The 20989-nt window shown below is 35.4% G+C and overlaps 2 protein-coding genes across 2 annotated transcripts; one reads left to right on the top strand and one right to left on the bottom strand.

The window, feature by feature from the left end:
* Nucleotides 1-2004: 2004 nt before the first annotated feature.
* Nucleotides 2005-10089, top strand: LOC104221786 (uncharacterized). Its single transcript, XM_009772919.2, has 9 exons — nucleotides 2005-2237; nucleotides 2307-2390; nucleotides 4085-4194; nucleotides 4361-4411; nucleotides 6016-6159; nucleotides 6256-6345; nucleotides 6658-6764; nucleotides 7510-7594; nucleotides 9691-10089. The coding sequence occupies exons 1-9, from the start codon at nucleotides 2126-2128 to the stop codon at nucleotides 9787-9789; spliced, it is 882 nt and encodes a 293-aa protein (XP_009771221.1). The 5' UTR covers nucleotides 2005-2125; the 3' UTR covers nucleotides 9790-10089.
* A 1025-nt stretch (nucleotides 10090-11114) lies between these two features.
* LOC104221787 (thylakoid lumenal 17.9 kDa protein, chloroplastic) lies at nucleotides 11115-13878 on the bottom strand. Its single transcript, XM_009772921.2, has 4 exons — nucleotides 13537-13878; nucleotides 11922-12036; nucleotides 11754-11823; nucleotides 11115-11523 (listed from the first exon to the last, which is right to left on the bottom strand). The coding sequence occupies exons 1-4, from the start codon at nucleotides 13839-13841 to the stop codon at nucleotides 11303-11305; spliced, it is 711 nt and encodes a 236-aa protein (XP_009771223.1). The 5' UTR covers nucleotides 13842-13878; the 3' UTR covers nucleotides 11115-11302.
* Nucleotides 13879-20989: the final 7111 nt, after the last annotated feature.

The following is a 20989-nucleotide window of genomic DNA, read 5'->3' as shown; positions in this document are numbered from 1 at the left end:
TAGAAGCAAGCATGACATGATTGATTAAACAAAAGAACATGAAAACTAAGAGAATCAACAGCGCTTAGCTTTAACATGGCAAATTTGATATGGCAAACTAACATTACGGATTCAATCACTTAGCAGGGGATAGTATGCTGAGCATGAACAACACATTGAGAGAGAGTTAGGGTAAACAGGTCATTTGGGGCTACATGGTAAACATATACAAGATGCACATGCCAAATGAGTTCATAATAGAGCATGGTCCATAATTAGCCTTAAAAGGAGTCTAATTTATGAAGGTCAAATAGAGTCATAGTTAGGGAATGACAATATAACAAACAGACAAGCAAACAATCAATAGAAAACCTAATCGTGATGAGTGTAACACAAAGATCCCCAAGTCCAAAGGTATCATGGTGGGAAGACACATTAACTCCAGACTAACATGTCAAACATGCATTAGGACTATCCAGTTGACCATATAGGGAGAATAAGTTGAATATGATGAGATTCCTCCTAGTAGTCTTAGGCAATCAGTGAGCATAGAGTGATAGCATGACATTAGAGTTTACAAACAACAAAAAGACCTGGTTGGGATGGTATTAGCATATAGGTTCCTCATGAATTGACTCTAAGAAAATAGCATATTGTACATGAAGGACTTGACAGGAAAGTAGTTTATTTGGACAAATTCTGGGCATAAATTAATTCCTCACAAGAATTTAAGGCATAGACTCATAACAAGAAAAAGGTATAAGTAACCAGTTATATATAAACTTAATGATTAGAAATCAATCAGGTTGGACACATATACTGGGCATGCGTTAAAGCTATCAGTGGCAAGAGAACATATTAGGCTAGGCATTTGGACAGTATGGCCACATGAAAGCAAAAAAGCACCGTAAAAATTACATGGTTAAACGACAAAGGAGAAGATGGGCGAATTTTGTAGAAAGTAAGATGGTGAAGCAGAGCAAAATTAATAGCTTGTTTGGATGGTTGTTTACCTATTGTATTGTATCGTATTATTACTTTAAATATAATATTTGTTTTGATTGTTACTTAAATTTTATTGTATCTTATCGTTAAATCCATTGTTACGTAACGACGAAAAGTGTCACTCTATGAAACTACGGATTTTAATGTAGTGCTGTCGTTTCCTTATTTTTTTTCTCTCATCTTGCACGTCCTTATTATTAAATAATCATATTTTATCATTTGCCTTATTTATATAATAATTTTACTCCGTGTCCTATTTTTTTCTTGTAATATTACAAGTTAATTTTTCATATTGTTAGTGCGTGACATCATGAAATGACGGCAAATAATACAAACTTTGTATTTATTAAATAATACAATGCAATACAATACAATACTATACATTATAAAACGACATGTAACAACAATCTAAATAAGTTGTAAGCGGTGGGTGCAAAACTACCTAAATGGTCTTTCTCTTAACTAACATAAATAGCGGTGTGCATAGTTTGGGCAAATCCAAATCGAATTTCGATTATTTTGGATTTTTTGGAACAGAAGTAGATTTAGAATTGTGGCTCAAAAACAAGAAAGTTAGAGGCTGTCCATTCTGAATCCCCAATTTAAAAAATGACAAAACCTTCAAATACAAAGAAAGATGTAAAATTGTTGGATAATCATTTTCTTTTGAAGCATTTGATTGAGTTTCACAAACAACAAAAACTGGAACAACAAACTAATAAGAACCCTGAAACAAAATAATCAGTCACCCATATGAAGGTGAAGAAATAGAACAGTAAAATTAACCTTTCAATCATGTGATTATCTTAGTGGAACAAATATGAAACTGCAAAAAATTCAGCCAAAACCTCAATTTCCTATTAAATTATCACGTTATATTCCAGAAATTGGTATTCAATTTATGAAAGCAAAAAGTACCACAAGGGTTAAGCGACAAAGGAGGAGAAAATGGGCGAATTTCGCACAAAGCAGGAGGCTGAAGCAGGCAAAATTATGGTGGCAGGGATACAACAGGAATTTTACCTAATATAGAAGTACTGCAAATGCCAAATTGCGGCTATGCTATCTGAAGATTATACAAAACCATTTCCCCTACTCTTAAACCCTACTACCAGAAAATCTCGAAAACGACTTGGAAGCCATGCATAGAAGGAACATTAGGTTGCGAAGAGAGTACCTTTACAGGAAAAGCTTAGAAGGGAAGGAGCGTTTGCTCTATGAGAAGAAACGCAAAATCAAAGAAGCTTTGGAGGGTTAGTTTTCACACTCAATAAATGACAAAAATTTTGAACTTTTTTAACCTTCTTTATTAACGATTTCAGAGGGAAAACCGATTCCAACTGAGCTCAGGAATGAAGAGGCTGCTATTCGCAAAGAAATCGACCTTGAAGATGAAAATACTGCTGGTATGTTAATTCCCTTTTTGCTTTTGCCCTTGTTTTGGGATCCTGCTACATGTCTTGGTTATTTGGTATACTTGATTGAATTGGGAATGGAAGATGTCTAGAATAGGAAAAGAAGTGCCATGTTTACTGGAATTTGTTTAAAATGATTGATATAAATAACTTGAAGGCCAAAATATGGATTTGTGGCAAATATTAACACCAAGGGTGTGACTTAATGTACAATGAAGCTGAAATGAATCGTGGGATATAAGGGTTCAAATCCTAGCTGAGTCAATAAAACGTCTCAAACTTCATCCACTTTATGCAATTTTATAACATCTATAGGCTTGGAGAAATAGTGCTTTGTTGATTGAAAATTGTGGAACATTGGTCAGCTTAAGTGACTGAATGCCATGAAGAGGAATTTATTTGGTCTTCTTATGTGATATAAATTTTTATAGTTGTAGAGTATGAAAGGGAAGGTAAGAGAGAAGCAATGAGGAGTGTCATGACAGATGATAGAAGGATATGGAACATAAAATAAACTGGAAATTATTAGATGCCGGAAATGCATGAGAAAGGGGATTACATGCCTTATTCACTTTTACTTCTGCCTATAATTTGTCTTAGTATCAGTAGGTCAAAAAATTAGAGTACCTTCTATGAAAATCAAATTCCCATCATAGAGAAGCTATGTAAATTTTGGCATAGTTCTCCTTTATAAAGTGTAGATCTGTCGTGAAATGCATTATATATTAGATATGATTTGCCTCCTACACTTTGTGCTGTTTGAATGTCTTGGCTTACTTGAAAAGTTGTCCCTAACCTCATTGTTACCCTAAAACACAAGGCCAGGGAAGAGCCAAGGAATTGTGGAAACATTAAACATGAACTATCTCCTTAACAGCTGCACCTTGTGTGGTTAAAGAAGTTCAACATGGCGATCTTTTTCCTTTCTTGAACCCAGTTGATTCCTGCTATGGCTCTTTCTTCATCTTTCTCTATATTCTGCTCCATATCCTTTGCCTATTGTTCCTCACTTAAATGGATCTCATGTTTCAAAATCATATTCTCTGTCCTGTGGTGGATGATCATTTCTTACCTTTTTCTTCAGCTTATAGTATCAGACTTAGAATACCTTTCTCCGCCTTTTGGCTAAAATCAACTATAGGTCATTCTGCTTCATTGCCAAGTTGCCAGAACTTTTTGGTTGTTTTGGCATTCAATGGGCGGTGTCTTCCTATGGTGCAAGTTAATGTCCCTCGGGAACATAGATACATGCTGTTTGCTGTCGTCCGCCGGGGTTATGTGGACCTTATGGAAGAAAGGAGAAGTTCCATGATCTCAATTTTGATTTATCAACCATATAAAATAAATAAATAAAAAAGAAAAGAAAAAAAGGAGTTGTTTTAGGATTTGTTGTAGAGCCAGTCCCTGAATGGAAGTTTCTTTGCTCTAGACAACTGCCTTTTGGTGTTAAAGACTCTGCGATTGGAACCTATAACCTTTACAGTTATTGTTCCTTTAATGCTGTATTTTTTGTCATGCTCTCTCTCTCTCTCTCTCTCTTGCTCTCTCTTTCTTTCTCTTTGTTCTTTTGAGATAAGTATTCCAGATGGAGATGAGGTGGTTTCCAATTACGTTACTTGTTGAGTTGTACGTGCTATGTATTTGCTAGGACTAGTCCTTTATCTTTTTTAATGATGTTGATGCAGTACCTCGATCAACTATTGATGACGAATATGCTAATGCAACTGAAAAAGATCCCAAAATTTTGCTTACCACTTCAAGAAATCCTAGTGCTCCTCTTACTCAGTTTGTCAAGGTTGGTGTACCTATCTAACCTAGTCCCCTAACACCCCCCACCCCCACCCCACCCCCACCCTCCCCGGTTTTATCAGTCATTTATTTGATAAATATATTGTTTCAAGGTAATGATTTCTCTTGTTGTCCTTCTCTTTATTTTTTCCCCTGTTGTTGTATGGAGACAGGAATTGAAAATTGTGTTCCCTAATGCTCAGCGGATGAACCGTGGTGGTCAGGTTGGTTTACTATTGTGAAGTCTATTCTTGTTTGATGCTTTAATGCATTATGAGCTAACTAGTGATGGTTTTTGGAGCATTATAGCTTAAGAGTTTCATAATATTTAGAATTGGAGCTATTTTGTCTCTAAGAATAGGACGAGGTGTTCCTTTAGTGTAAATTACAGTTTGGACTTATTGGTATATGTACATATTTGTATCTGCATGGACATGTTCAACCTAATGCTGGGGTTTAGTCAGCTTAATAATCTTTACTGGATGCTTTTCCATCTTGAAACTTGACCTTCTTTAAACTTATTCCATTGTACTTGGGAAGATTTAGTTAGTGATAATGTGTATTTAAGGAAGCTAATTGTTTTTGCACTGTCGCATACTAGTTCAATTTTGATACTGTTCCTCACTTCCTTTAACCTTGGCTCTTTATGTGGTTGGGACTTGGGAATATCATATATGTTACAATAAAATGTAGTATCACTATGATTTTTGAGAAACCTGTTAACATAATCCTTCCTCTTTGGTGGGAAGAAAACAAATCAGAATCTTAAATGCTAGAGTTTTGAGATTGATCTTCTCTCCCTTGTTTTACTTTCCATGTCAGTCCGTTCTTCTACTGAGCATAAAATAGGGAAGATCAGCACCCAAGGGTGTGGCCTAGCAGTAAGAAACGGGCATGAGAGATCAAGGTTCAAATCCCATCAGAGCAGCAAAATACCTTATGTGATTTCTTCCCATTCGTAAGCCCTGGTGGATAGAGTTGGGCATCACCTTGAGCCGATCTTATTCAATGGATTGTGACTTCCTCACTTGAGCGTTCTATCGAATTTCCATTGATGGACTAGTGGACTTATTCGACTCATCTAGTGGATTAGTTGAGGTGCACACAAGCAAGTGGAATACCTCCCTGTTATTTAAAAATAAAGGAACATCAAGATAAAAGGGAAGAAATTGGATCGATCCTCCTACATGCTAGTTTGAACGATGATAATCCTCTCTCTCTCTCTCTCTGTTGTTTATATGTCAATCTCCTGTTATACTTGGCAGAAAATGGGGCATTTTGGAGAACACTTTACAATTGGCATGTTTATTTCACAAGGTTTTACTGATCACAAACAAAATTTACAAGGTTTGGCACTTTGGTTAAGTGTTTCTTGGGACAAGCCAATAGTATAGGCAGCTGGGCAGCTCTCTCTGCTGTCTCTCGAAGACATTATTTTTTTTGTGTTGTTTTATTCTAATAGTCTCTACTCCATTCTATTACATGAAAATAAAAGGTAAGGAATTGAAGTAACCTGTATCAGCTTTGTGTCTTTGCTTCAGAAAAATTGAAGTGGCCCGTATTTTACTCCACTAGGGCAAGGACATATTTCAGTCGCACTTATTAATAGAATATAAAAAGAAGAGAGCACATGGCAATGGATGTCACATATTTTTTTTTGTAAAGAAATTGCTGTGACTCTTCGTCTTCTGGACGTTTCTTTTTCTCAACGGGGAAAATGATTTGGCTTAAGCACTTCATAACTTTTATGTACTTGCATACGTATTTAGTCCTATTTTATACACTTATTATGTGTTTGCATTTTAGTCTCTTTTTCCTCTTTTTGCAGGTTATATCAGAAATAATTGAAACCTGCCGAGCTCATGATTTTACAGATGTAATTTTGGTCCATGAGCATCGTGGTGTGCCTGATGGTATTATCATTAGCCATCTGCCATTTGGTCCAACTGCCTACTTTGGATTGCTCAATGTGGTAAGTGGTCTTACTCTTCCCTTATATAGTTCCAGAAGTCTTATGCTGGCTGTGAAGAGGTGCAGATGATGTCCTCATTCAACCATTTTCATGCAGGTCACGAGACATGATATAAAGGACAAAAAATCTATTGGAACCATGCCTGAGGCGTACCCACATCTTATTTTTGACAAATTTTCAACAAAGGTTATACCTAACATCCTTTTTTGATGAAGAGTAAAACCTATCATTTTTTTCATGCATTTCCAATGGACTTGCTAGGCATATTAACAAAAGAAACAAGAATTCTATGTTATCTCCATATTAAAGTTTATAGCTTCACAGTGGCTCCCAGTTGGTGACATATTGACATCAAGAGTTTTTAATTTGGTCGCTTATGTCTGCAAACAATCCAATCCTAGAAGTTTTAGTAATATATGAATGTCTGGAGTCTTTGTATTCTTAGTGTGGCATCTAATATACTGTTCTATACTAACCAGGAGTACTTTGATCATGCAGCTTGGTGAGAGGACAGTTAACATCCTAAAGCATTTGTTTCCAGTACCCAAGCCTGATACAAAACGTATTATCACATTTGCTAATCAGTCAGACTACATTTCATTCAGGTTAGTTTCTTGTTTGTAGTAGTTAAATTACTTAAAAATTAATGGTGTCATACGAGCAGAATGAAGCTTGTAAAGTGTATCTTTGGCATTGGCTATCCTTAAACAAGTAGATATATATCTGACTTCTGTTTCAATAGATTGCACCCGACCATGTTCTATTATTTTTTCTTTTTGGTAACATTTTATTTCTTTTTCAAAGTCCATCATTTCAAGGATGTCTCTGTTAGTTGTTTCAGTCATTAGATTCTACACTTTTGTTCTGGCAAGCTTAGCATAGTGAATCTTTTAGAAAATCGCTAACCTTTGTTTAGTTCTGTCATGGTGGCGTACATGGATTTGCCTGAAATATTCTAACAAATAGAAAGGTGGCAAGATCCATGATATGCACCATAATTCTGCGTCTCAAAAAGTTAAAATAGACAATACAAATGGATTATGACAAGGCGTATCCTGGTTAAATATCATAACCAGGAATATAACAGTAGCTTTTACCACTTTACTCTCTTGATTGTTTCAAACCACCAACCTCATGGTTGGAGGTGGAGGGTCCTTACCACTAGGCTATCCTTTGTGTTGTCAAAGAACCTTTTATATAGACCTAAGCATTACAGGGAAAAAAAGAGAAGGGCCTTTTCTGATTGGCAGAGAGGATAGTTGAAAAGGAGGTTAAGTTTTGATCATTTACCAAATATACAGCTTCTTCTTTTCCTCCTTGCTTGGTACTAAATTTGATCGAAACATGCAGACATCACATCTATGAAAAGCACGGAGGTCCAAAATCAATTGAGCTGAAAGAGGTTGGTCCTCGATTTGAACTACGGCTTTACCAGGTAACCACAATTCAAATGAGACTTGATTCATCATTCTTGTCCGCATCCGTGTTTATGCATAATTCTGAAACTGTGTTATAGCTTATCTAAGTTTATTAGCAGACCGACATATCTATATAATTTTCCTCGTTGTATTGTGGGGGGGGGGGGTTGTCATTTTTCAAATCTACATATTCCTTATAGAAAATTTCGGAATGATAAAAAAAGAAAAAAGTGCTGCAGGCTCTCGTATCTGTATCATGATAATGGATGTCAAGTAACTAGACTGTAAGTGGTATTGGACCCTTGTCTCCATGAGTTTATTAATCTGTGATTTCTCTTGTTTGTGAACAACAACAGCAACAAACAAACCCTGTTTAATCGCATGTTGTTTTCGATAGACCATCGGCTCAAGGAACAATAAAAATAAAGCAACAAGCAATAGCAACAGTAATGTAATAGGGTAATGGAAGCGAATGACATGACAAGTAATAAAGAACCAGGAATAAGAGAATACAGATTTAATACTAGTACTACTAATAAGCCTAGGAGAAACTCACAACTACCTGTCAACGTACCACCTTAATCCTCGACCTCCACACCTTCCTATTGTGGGTCATGTCCTCGGTAAGGTGAAGCAATGACATGTCCTGCCTAATCACCTCTTCCCAATACTTCTTTGGCCTACCTTTGCCCTTCCTCGGGCCCGCCATGGTCAACTTCTCACACCTCCTGACCGGGCATCTATGTCTCTCTCTTCACATGCTCGAACCATTGCCAGCCTCATTCCCACAACTTGTACTCCATAGAGGTCACTCCCACCTTGTCCCTAATAACTTTATTCCTAATCTTGTCTTTCCTTGTATGTCTTTACATCCATATCAACATCCCCATTTCAGCTACGTTCATCTTCAAGAAATTGGATTTCTTGACGGGCCAACACTCAGCTCCATACAACATAGTCAGTCTAACCACCACCCAGTAGAACTTGCCCTTAAATCTAGGTGGCACATTCTTATCGCACAAAACCCTCGAACTTAGCCTCCATATCACCCACCCCGCTCCAATATGATGAGTAACATTCTCGTCAATCTCCCCATTGCCTTAGATTATAGACTCAAGATACTTGAAACTATCTATTTCTCTTGTTTGTGAAATTTGTCATATTGTTTAACATCATTGTTTTGGTCTTAAAGATTCCGCTTTTGAAATTGATATTGTGGAGGACGGTTGAAGTTAGGAAAGAACATATCAAACTCCGCGTTTGATATTTCTTTTTTCGCAGTTCTCTGATTTGGTGCCAGATAATAGTAGTAGTTTTTTTTTATGAAGTAAGGTGTTTCATTAAAAAAAAAAAAAAAAAAAGGCATCATGCAAATGCATATTTACATAGTTACAGAAGGCCTAGTTACAAAAGACAAAAACAAAAGAGAGAAGCACCCTATACAAAGTGTCAATCTAGGACAAGAGTACTAACAAAGTCCCAAAACTGCAAAAAAGTTCAAGTAGCCATTTTGCCTTGAGAGAGTGATTTGGAATTGAGATGCCATCAAAACATCTTCTATTCTATTTGTCCATAAACACCAAAAAATAGCTGTAGGAATCATCAACCAGATTTTCTTGATGGCCATAAACTTTCCACAAACTCCAACTAATGTGTGCCTGTCTCATATTCTGTGGCATAACCCAGCTCAGGCCAAAAATATGGTAGAACATATTCCATATAGTAGTTAATCTACCTCTAATCTCTGAAAGTTCTATAATTTACATCCAATTTGATTTTATGATTTGATGTAAGATAATAGTAGCGCTTCATACTATTTACATCTTACAGTGTAGTTCAACTTTTGTGTGCCTAACAGTTTCTGATTCTAAATAGATCATTCTCTCCATTTTAAAGTATAACATGGTCGAACATAATGGCCTCATCGAGATGCATGATTTTCTTCCATAGCAAGTTTCCAAGTGCTTGTGTTGTCTCTTTATTGAATGTCAATTACATAATGTACAGCTTTCGTGCTATGTTAGCATCATGTGATATCTTTTGGTTTTGCTGAAAGTCTTGATCAGCGTTCCATCTGTCGTGTCTGATCAAGTTACTTGTTTCCTTTCTGTAGATAAAACTAGGAACAATGGATCAGGATGAAGCTCAAACAGAGTGGGTCATAAGGCCTTACATGAACACATCCAAAAAACAGAAGCTTCTAGGAGACTGAAGCTGCAGAATATAAACTTTGAAGCCCCCGAGCATTAACAGAAGTTGATTTCAAACTTTGGTGGTGGTTGCTGCTAAAATCAATTTTGTTAGCGAGAAAACATCACAGAGCAAGATATGTGTTTGATCATTGAATCGCAGGAGAGCTATATATCTCATCTCAGAGCAATATTTGACGCAATTTATGTAATATCGAGTTGCCTAAACATCTTGATTTAGAAATTGATACTACAATTTTTGATGTTGAAATACCCTTTGATTTTGTAAAGATAACTTGATAAAATTTAATTTTTCATGATAAGTCAGTTCCACGATAACTCCAGGACCAATTGCTATAATATTTTTGGTTGACACAGCTTTGGCCTTTTCATTAAAACTGCAACTACTGCCAGAAATTTTGGTTTCTTTAAGTATTGAGTGTAAGATCACTGGACCACTTCAAAACCATAGTGAATAACTTATAATGTTTTTCCTTTTCTTCTGGAGCAAAGCTTTTACTTGCATGAGCTCCTATAAGGTTGTTATGGAGCTTTCAGATGAGATGATCATACAATTAACAATGAGAGCATAGTAAGTAGAGGTCAATGAATTTTCACGTAGTTGGTTCATTAAAAAAAAAAAAAGCAAACTCGTATATGTGGTCACACACTTCAACAAGTAATGTCAAATTGTTAGTTTTTAAAATATATCAAAACTTTCACCGCATCTCCTAACTGCCATAAAGTACTTTTCCCAAAAAAAAAAAAAGAGCTGCAAATCATTAGCTATAACTGTGTAATTGTGTTCCTCTTGATGCTTATTTTTGAGCAATAAGAGGTCAAATAATCACAAAAGAAATTTGAGTTCCAACACCAGAAGCATCCTATGCATTAGGATAGAAAAAGAAACTACTCAATCATTGTTAGGAAATGCTTTTCTGTTATCTTATTAGCTTCATTCAAATGTTAATGTTCTTCACTTCTTATGTTTAGTGAACTTGTAGTCCTTTTCCTGCTCGCTACAAGCACCACATAAGTTTTTCACATAATATCTCATAATTTAGACATATTTTTATAACTCAATTTTTAGATATTTAAATTACTTTCAGTCAAATCCCCGCACCCGTATCCGTAGCTAGATACGTACGCCTAATCTTAAAATTTGGATCATAAAGGATTTAACCTATAGATCCGCACCCGTATCGGATAACTACAACCGAGTCCGAGCAACTTAGCTAGCCACACCCTTGGATGCTAAAGAATAGAAAGAGAAACTAACTCATTGATACAGATGGACTATTGCTCTGCTAGTAGTTCTATACATAACAAAACAATGAAATCATAACACTTAGAAAGAAACTCCTAGATTGTCCAATTTGTTTCCCAGCAGAAGTGGCGTGCCAACCAGGATACATAGCAGAATTTTTTTTTATGAATGATCAGGACAAAAAAACAATTATTTTGATTAAGGCTTACGCTGTGCACAAGTTGCTCTACAAAACTTAGTGCATGTAGCTATTTATATACATCATAATTCTAATCCATTGAGTCAAGACTTGGTGCATACCAGCCCAACTCTTCTGTGATCTTTTTCATTCTTTCTTCTTGTCCTTTTGAATCTCCTAATGCTGTAGTAAATGGGTATATATAAGTCACTTTTGTGGCCATTGCTCTGTAGGCAACTGAATCTCCTTTCACCAAAAATTCTAGAACATCTCTACCAAATCCCCCATCTACCTCAGCCTGCAAATATTTTCCTGCATGCAGTTGTTTCCATCATCAGCAAACAGGAATTTTTCCTTTTCAGTCCTAAATTCTAATTAATCAATGTTCGATGAAATAAATATTCAATATATCTTGATTTCATTTGAACGCTTTGAGATCTTTTTTGCAGTTTCATCTGTATCTATCTAGTCATTTCAGGCATCTATTGCATATCGATTGAGTAAAGTGCAGTGTTTGATGCATCTAGTTTCAGTATGATTACCATCAGGGATATCTTCAATAACTTGAATCTTTGCATTCTTCTGCGTCTTCAAAATGGCGTCCTGCAATTGCTGCAACAGATGAAGAATTTAACAGACAGACAATTGCTTGGTATCAGAACAAAATCGAATCGACAATGGGAAGTCCAGGAAGTCTACATCTTCTTTACCATGATAGCATTGCCAGTAGAATTTTGAGGAATCATCCAGGGGAAGGCAGAAGAAGAAGACTGGGGATTTGTCGATACACACCCCGGATTAACTGAAGGGCAAGGTCTGATTTTTCTGCAATAGCAGGCGACATTATAAACCATAAGCCAATGGAAGAAGTAAACCTTAATTAATTCAGAAGCCTGGCTTTAGATAATTGCCTCAATTGTATATACGCAAGAGAACAGAAGAATGGTACTTTGCAAGCTAAATTAGCAACATTATATCACCAAGTAGGCAAGGAGTGCATCGCATATTTTACTTATGGAGTTAAATTAACACGACGGTTCCTAATACAGTATCTAAAACTACAAAAAATCAGATTCAAATAACATTTGGAATTACCAAATAACACTATAGACATTAAGGGACTAGGTGAATTCCAAAAAATCTATATCATTGTCTATTGAAGTGACTTTGTGACAGTAGCATATTTGAGGATGAGTACATGAGGTACCTGCTACAAACTAGTAGTACCAATACTTGGTAAACATTCTTAGCCGAGGAGGTTCGCAACTAGACTATCTTCCTGCAATCATCATTTATGGATTCTACTCCTTCAACATAACGGAATAATGGATAATGCGTGCATTAAGCTGCGGACAATGACAAAATTTTACCTCTAGCAGTTGACAAAATTAACTTAGTTGTGCCTTCTTATTGAATTGTGGACGACCACATAAAAAAACTTGAACCGTTGGAGGGGACAGATTTCTACAATAGGCATCTCATGTGCTGGCCTACTCTTTTTCTTCGCCCTAGTATGTTGATATTATTTTTGAAGAGGTAATTGTGAGAGTTGCACCATCTCATACCTTATTTTTGATATCATACTGAATCGCAGGACAAACTTATTTAAAAATTTAAACACTTGGCATGACACATTTATTTATTTACTTTAGTCTCTGGCACGTCTCATCACATGCGGGCCAAGCACGTGGAAATTCACGTGAGACTTGAACTCAGAACCTTAGTATATATGCTCTGATATCATGTTGAATTATATGACAACTTTACCTAAAAGGTTTAAACTTTTAGATGAAATGGTCATACAAGGTATCATAGCCAATATTTAGTAAGCATATTCTCACACTTGTAAGTTCATATTCACGTTTACCCGTGAACACCAAAATCCAATTTAAGTTACTAATTGTCCCACATGACTGTGTTATTTTTAAAATGAATTTATAAAGGTGTTGGACCAGTCCATCCTCTGCCTTAAAGTTTTAGGTTAGATGCTTAAAGTCTTACAATGTAAACATGTTTGATCACCAAATTCCATCGATGGCGCAATAGCACCGTGCAACGAGCAAAACGGATCAGCCCATTTTACAGATACCAATTTCTTCGATGATTTGACCAATTAAAGAAACAAAGCATGCATAGCACGAGAGTGAAAAAAATAATTGGACTACTAGTTTAATTACCATAAGTTATACAAAATCCTCCGACTTCACAATGAGAGAGATTTAATGGCCCACTTGACTTTCCTCAAAGGGCGTAACAGATAACAACATAATTATAAACTTGATTAGGATTAGCTAAAATGATAAAATACGGAGTGCAGAAAATTACCCATTTTCGAGTCCGGTAGGCAAGTTCTTGGATTGTGAAAATGGGGTTGTGGGAGCTAGTGAAGAAGATTTGGAGTCGAGAAAGGGTATTGCCGAAGAAGACAGGGGAGCGACCAGCGACACTGCAACTGCCAGAGGGAGTACCTTGGACCAAAAATATGGTACTGTTGCTATGGATTGGTGGTGTTCGACTTTAGTAGCTGCTACATTGAGAGTACAAGAATACTTCTTGGTCGGAGAATTGTGTTTGGCAGCGACTTTGGGAAGCACCGGAAGAAGCTGACCGCTCATTCCCAATGCGGCCATGTTTGTTATTCTTCTATACTATAGTTGCTGCTCTTTCTACACAGGCATTTGTAAATTCTATTTATGGTCCACGGTCTGCCACGTTGGATAATACAAACTTTGATGTCTCTCTTATGTTTTGCTCAACAAATAACTTTTTTCTTTTCATTCGTTTATTCAAAACTAGTAAATCTATACTCGTTTCGTGCGGTTATAATTTTTTTTCCTAACAAAAAGTAGTCATCATTCGCTAGAATTGTTTCTTGTTTTTTGGCATTTTAGGACCATAAAACATGAATTCAGATAATTTTTAAATTTTTGTGTGCGTATGAATTCAGGTTACATATCGAAATCAGTCAATCCACATATTAACAATGTCGTTATCCTAGTATTTATTCAAAATTCATTGACCTAATTATTTTGAATTTGTGTTGCATAAGGTCTCCCGAGCAAAAAATTATTCTCTATCACTTTCTTCATTCTTAAGATTCAAATTTGTGACCTTTAATTAAAAATGGAGGAATTAGATGAGTTCCATCACACTCTTTGATGGTGCTCTATAGACTACTACATCTTTACAAGATCAAAATTACTTTATTTTTGTTTTGCTAACAATAATTTCTTTTTAGCTTATGATATCAAATCTAGTGCTATATATATTATTGTAGATAATAAGTTATAGAAAAGTTATAAAGGCGGTTTACTTTATCTTTGAAGTAAAAACATTCTTATGAAAGTTTCTATAAGATGGTAACAACAGCAAAATTGCTATTGGACCGGTGCATCCACAAAAATTGGGGGCATTTGTATCTATACCCGTTTTTTATGTCACGTTTTAATTTGTGTCCGCTTTGTAAAAAAAATTGCAAGCGTACCCGCTTTTTCACATAACTTCAGCATACGGGACTGAAGTAGCAAAGGCAATCACGCAAAACTTCAGCATTCTAGTAGCCGGGCCTGAAGTTCATCTCTAAAGCTGAAGTTTTTGTTTGTAACTGGCGAATTTTTGTTTTTGTAACTGGCGAACTTCAGCTCTAGAGCTGAAGTTTTTATTTTGTAACTGTCGAACTTCAGATCTAGAACTGAAGTTATTTGGAAGCTAGCTTTAGAATAGGATCTACTCAAATAAGCTAGGGATCCATCCATCAAACAACTTGCTAGTTTGTTAAAATTTTTGGGGTAAAATCTCAGCACCGGGCTCAAGAATTTTTATGTGCTAACATACTCAATTTAGCTTTACAAGAAACAACTTTCACCTTAATAATATTTATCAAAACAACCCAAAAAATAGAAGTAAATAAATGCAAATTAATCATCCCTGATTGCGAGAACAAATAATGAGCTCCGTAATACGATTAAAATGCAAAAACATCGTCACTTAACAATGGTATCTTCATAGTTTCCACTCACAAAAGGAACTATGGGAAATAATTTCTTTTTTAATCATATAAAGGTACAAAAGAAAGTTTTAACTTCTATGCACCAACAGTGTAAAAGAAATTTTACCTAAAAAATAATTTGCACCAACAACAGCAGAAAGAAGAAGAAAACGAAAGAGGAGAAGGAGGGGGAGAAAGGGGGATGAAGTTATTTAAAAAGTGGGTACAAGTTAAAAAAATTTAAAAAAATAGGTATAAGTTAAATGGGGGCGACCAAATAGGGCGCCCCGTGCAATTTTTACCAAAAATTGTAGCTAGTCTTTCTTTTAGAATTCGCCAAATACAGATACAGTTCATTCAACTTGGCCCCATTTTTTATTTTGACACTCTATTTCAATCTTGTTCCATTTTAGCCCTCCAATTCTATTTTTTATGTATCACTTTAACACAAAAGTTGAAACCAGTGCATAAAATATAGCGCGTGTATATACACAAATCTGATGTGTAATAAATATCCAATTAAATATTGCCACCTGATTTTCATCCATGTCAAACGGGTCAATACTAAAATACCCTAACCAAACAATAGTGATAGCCGCTAAACAATTTGTGGATGCACCGATCCAATAGCTATAAGAAATTAATGGCCGCTAAACAATAGTGATTTCTGGCTCTATAACCCCTCAAAATTTTAATAGCCCATATTTTTTTTGACTCGAAATGCCCTTTCGGCCCAAACATATTACATCTACTATCCTGAAATGTCTATTTTGTATATTTTTTGTAAAGTGACAGTCTATTTTGTATATATTTTGTATAGTGATAGTCTATTGTATATAAATTGTACATTGACAATCTATTTTGTATATAGTATTTCGTATATTTTTTATATAGTGACAGTTTTTTTTGTATATATTTGTATAGTGATATCTATTTTGTTTTTTTTTTTTGTATAGTGACAGTCTATTTAGTATATAAATTATATAGTGATAGTCTATTTTACATATTTTTTGTATAGTGACAGTCTATCTATATATTATTTTTGTATATTGATAATCTTTTTTGTATATTGAATGACAATACGTTTGTAAAACCAGTCATTACATAATTGATGTGATGTGTCTTACTGTAATTTTTAATTATTTATTATCTGTTAGTGTATCTAGGAATTGTAACAAATGGAGTATGCTCCCCAGATCCTATGTTTGAGCTTACGTAGTATTATAAAAATAAAAAATTTAATTTCTAAAAAAACAAAGAAAAGGAGTATACTCCACAATTCTTAAAAGGAAAGGCACAAAACAGAAAATTGATTTTTTTTTTGGCAACTAAAAATTTTTCGTTATCAATGAAATAATGTACAGTAAAACGGCCAGCCATGTATTGCGAATTTTTTTTTCTCTCTGTGTAACCATATATTGACAAAAAATAAAATTTATTAAGTGCATATAATATCAATCTTACTATATGAACTATCAAATTGAGAAAGTAAAGATTGATATTTATGATGGGTTATGATAATTGTTTGGATGGTGGAGCTGGGTGTAGCAAAGAGGCCGAATAAAAAAAAGGGCATTTGTATCTATACCCGCTTTTTGTGTCACATTTTAACTTGTGCCCGCTTTGCAAAAAAAATTGCAAGCGTACCCACTTTTTCGCATAACTGCAGCACACGAGGCTGAAGTAGCAAAGGCAATCACGCAAAACTTCAGCATTCTAGTAGCCGGGCCTGAAGCTCAGCTCTAGAGCTGAAGTTTTTGTGTTGTAACTGGGAAACTTCAGCTCTAGAACTGAAGTTTTTGTGTTGTAACTAGGAAACTTCAGCTCTAGAGCTGAAGTTTTTATGTTGTAACTGGGAAACTTCAGCTCTAGAGTTGAAGTTATTTCGTTCTCTTTTCTTTCTAGTGCTTGTGTGTTCCAATCCTTTTCTTTCTTCTTCAGCTTCTGCTTGTTTGTCTTTCGTTTTGTTATTTTAAACTCCATCCAAAAAAAAATGCAGGCTAAAAGCGGACGTAGTAAAATCTTTGAGTGCAAAACATGCAAAAAAAAACAATTTGATTCGTTTCAAGCACTGGGTGTACACAGAGCAAGTCATAAAAATACAGTTATTAAACTCATGTTGATGACTACTTTTCCTAACGAGTTACCTACTGTTAAACCTAAGAAACATGAATGTTCGTTTTGTGGTGAAGAGTTTGCTTTCGGCCAAACTTTAGGTGGACATATGAGAAAACATTGCGATGAGTTGAATAAATTAAATCAACAGTAGCAATACCAGTATTAGAAGGAGGGGGAGAAAGGGGAAGGAGGAGGAGAAAGGAGCTGAAGTTATTTAAAAAGTGGGTACAAGTTAAAAGTTTTTTTAAAAATAGGTATAGATTAAATGGGGGCGACTAAATAAGGCGCCCCGTACAATTTTTACAAAAAATAAGGTGGGTTAGCGAATGTTTCGTTGTAGCCAATATAAATTTTTTTTGGCTATAACTTGCAATCAAATATAATGGGTTAGCGGTTGTCTTAAGTTTGTGCCGACCAGCCAATTATGTCAGAACCTCGTGGTAGTTCTTTCCTTTAGCTCGTATCACTAAAAAAATGGCTTATTTAATGATAAATAACTTCACTCGAATTATCATGAAATTAGGTATTTCTTCAATAAGAAATACAGCCTTGGAATTGGAGAATTGGACAAGACTGAGGGATATATGACAAAACACAAAAGCTACAACTCATATATCTAAGGTTGTATTGTGGTCCGGGCCTGGGCTAAACGGGTCTAAACGGGCCTGTCCAAACAGACCTGGGCTTTAGGTGGGTCGGGCTGAGGCGGTCCCGGGCCAAACGGTCCCAATGTGTGGAACCGGCCCACGGTGGTCCTAAGCCCACATGGTCCCGGGCTAAATGGGTCGGGCCTGTGGGCCTAACGGGCTTTTTTAGTTTTGGGTATAGTTTATATGTATTAGATATATATTTATATATATATATATATAGTTTATATGTATTAGATATATAATATATACTATATCAAATTTAAACACAAAATAAATTACAAAGAAATATTCAAGGGAATGTCTTATATATTTTACTATTACGACATTAACAAAAAATGGCAATATCTTTCTTAGTCTTCCTCCCCCCAATGGAATGAGCACAACAAGGTACTAATACCACCATTAAAAGGAAAAAAACTAAGGAAGATGTGCCAAAATACAAGTTACATGTTAGTCTATGTATTATCTCTAACAAATCTCATAAATCCTTCAAGGTCCGGAGGAATTTCCGTTGCTGGTGGTAGAAAAGAAGTTTGTTCATCACCGCTTCCGGGCGAAGCAGCATCCTGCGCAAGTTCCGCTAGCATTTCTTCATAAGCTTCATCTATCTTCGGTTGTGATTCTGCAAGTCCAAAATTTCTTCTTTCCGAACGGATCCAATCTATGAAGAGTACTGATTTTTCCAAGCTCTCCTTCATAGACGCTCTATGATCACCGATTTGAAGTCTCGCTTGACTGAATGCGCTCTCTGATGCCACTGTTAAAGCTTGAACACTTAAAATATCTCGAGCCATCCTTGAAAGAACCGGATAGTGTTTTTGTTTGTCCTTCCACCATTCCAAAACATCGAAGGAGCCGTCAGAATTCTCTGATTCAAGTCCGTGCGACAAATAAACTTGAAGCTCATTTAGTTGTGAACTATCACCAAAATTATCACATTGAGAACCCCTGAACTCCGTCCAAGAACTAAGGGCTTTTAGGGCCGCAGTTCTTTTAGATGCTTGCGAACTAGACGAAGTAGGAGTTGGAACATTTGGTCTAGCCTGATCTAAGTCAAGTTGATAAGCATTATAAATTGTTTGAGCATTTATTTTAATTGAGGCTTTTGCATCTCCAAGTGTAGCAAATTCCTCAGCTGAAAGTGATAAAGCGTTATAAAGTTTTGAATACCAGAAGTGAGGACCTCCTAATTTCATTGTAGGATTTAACAATGCAACAACAACAAAAATAGGGGGATAGGGAAAAAATATTTTTTAAACTTAGCTTTCATAAAATTAATAGCTTCTTGATAAATTACTCCACCCTCTGAAAATTGAGTAAATAAATCTACAAGTGCTGCAATATAAACTAAACAGTTAGAAATAGTAGGATAATATTGGCCAGATAATTCATTTGTAGCAATATGAAATTGTTCTAAAGAGTCTACAAGCATTTTAACATTACTCCAATCTTGATTTGTAAGGTGCTTATCATCATCATCATCACCTACACGAGCATTATACGTTGCGCTTATTGGGTTACTATATTCATATGCAACAACTAAACTTTCATACATGTAATTCCATCTAGTTGGACAAGGTTTAGGAACCTTTCTTTCTCTAAGGCCAAATTCATCACATTTTTAAAATAGTTTCTAAGTTTACTTCTACGGTTTGAATAAAATATCCAATTAAGAGCCATTTTAACCTTTTCAATTTCTACATTTCAAACTTTCATACCAGCACCGACGATTAAATGGTAAATATGACAAATACATCTAACATGAAAAATATTACTAAATGCAGGATTTAGTGTGGTTGTAAGCAAGTCTATAGCGTTAGTGTTACTAGAAGCATTATCTGTTGAAACCAACATAATTTTATCTCTAATGCAAAAATATCTACAAATATCTGCAACCGTGTTAGCAATAAACTTACATATGTGGCGTGAATTAATTATTCTATAAGCAATAATGCACTTTTGCATTATCCACTCCTCATCTATCCAATGACTTGTAACAATTAGATAATCACAATCATTACCACTTCTACCAATATCAGTAGTAATAGCAATGCGACAATCTATATGAGTAAATAAATAGCGCAAATATTGTTCATATTCATGTTTATATTTATAAATATCGCTCTTTACGGTTGCGCGAGGTCATCCTTTATAAGTAGGATTAAAAACTCTTCTAATATAATGCACAAAATGAGGGTTAGAAGGAAAACTATAGGGTAAACACATAACAGTAGGCAATTCTTCACGATCTCTATTTGGATCATAATATAAAATGCCACCGGTAATAGTGTTAATTCCCGATTAAACTAGATTTGAACTTGTACTAGGGTTAACCGTAGTATCTACACTCGCCCCCTCTTGCGCAACTTTCATTTGTAAAAATATAGCTTTATCTCTAGGGTGTTTCAATATGTGTCTAATTCAAACTACCCGTACCGCTACGGTCTCTAGTAAATTTATGAACTAGTTGAGACCCACAAGTTTTACACTTAGCCTTATTTTGTTCTCTTAGTTGAGTAAAAAAGTGTCAAACAAGAGATGTTTCAGGCCGTTTAGCAGGTTGTCTATTAAAGGTAGAGGTTACTACAAGAGGGTCAGGCGGGACATCATTTGAGTTATTAACAAGACTAGTAGGTGTATCATCTAAATCCGGTTGCGTTTCATCTAAATCATCATTTTCCTCATTATTTTCAAAGATAGTTTCATTAGGATAAAGAACATTCATAACTTCTTCATTTAATTGTTGACCTGGTGCAACATCATGGCAAAATTGACTATCAGAAAATTGAAAACAAGGGTTATCACTATCAAGAATAACAGGTGGAGGAGGACGGATAACAGGTCTGGGTCAGGGAGCCGGGGGAAGAGTAGTAGCTTGGTTACTAGATTCACCAATTTTAGATTTTCCTTTACCGTTACCACCAAAAAAAATTCAAAGAAAATGCCAAAATAATTATAATTATACTAAATAAAACTAACAAAACTATAATATTAAAACTTAAGAGTTGGAACAAGTTTACCG

The sequence above is a fragment of the Nicotiana sylvestris genome, chromosome 3 (genome assembly GCF_000393655.2).
Source record: "Nicotiana sylvestris chromosome 3, ASM39365v2, whole genome shotgun sequence".
Lineage (NCBI taxonomy): Eukaryota > Viridiplantae > Streptophyta > Magnoliopsida > Solanales > Solanaceae > Nicotiana > Nicotiana sylvestris.
The sequence above is the reverse complement of the archived record's forward strand: the minus strand, read 5'-3'. Positions and strand labels throughout refer to the sequence as shown.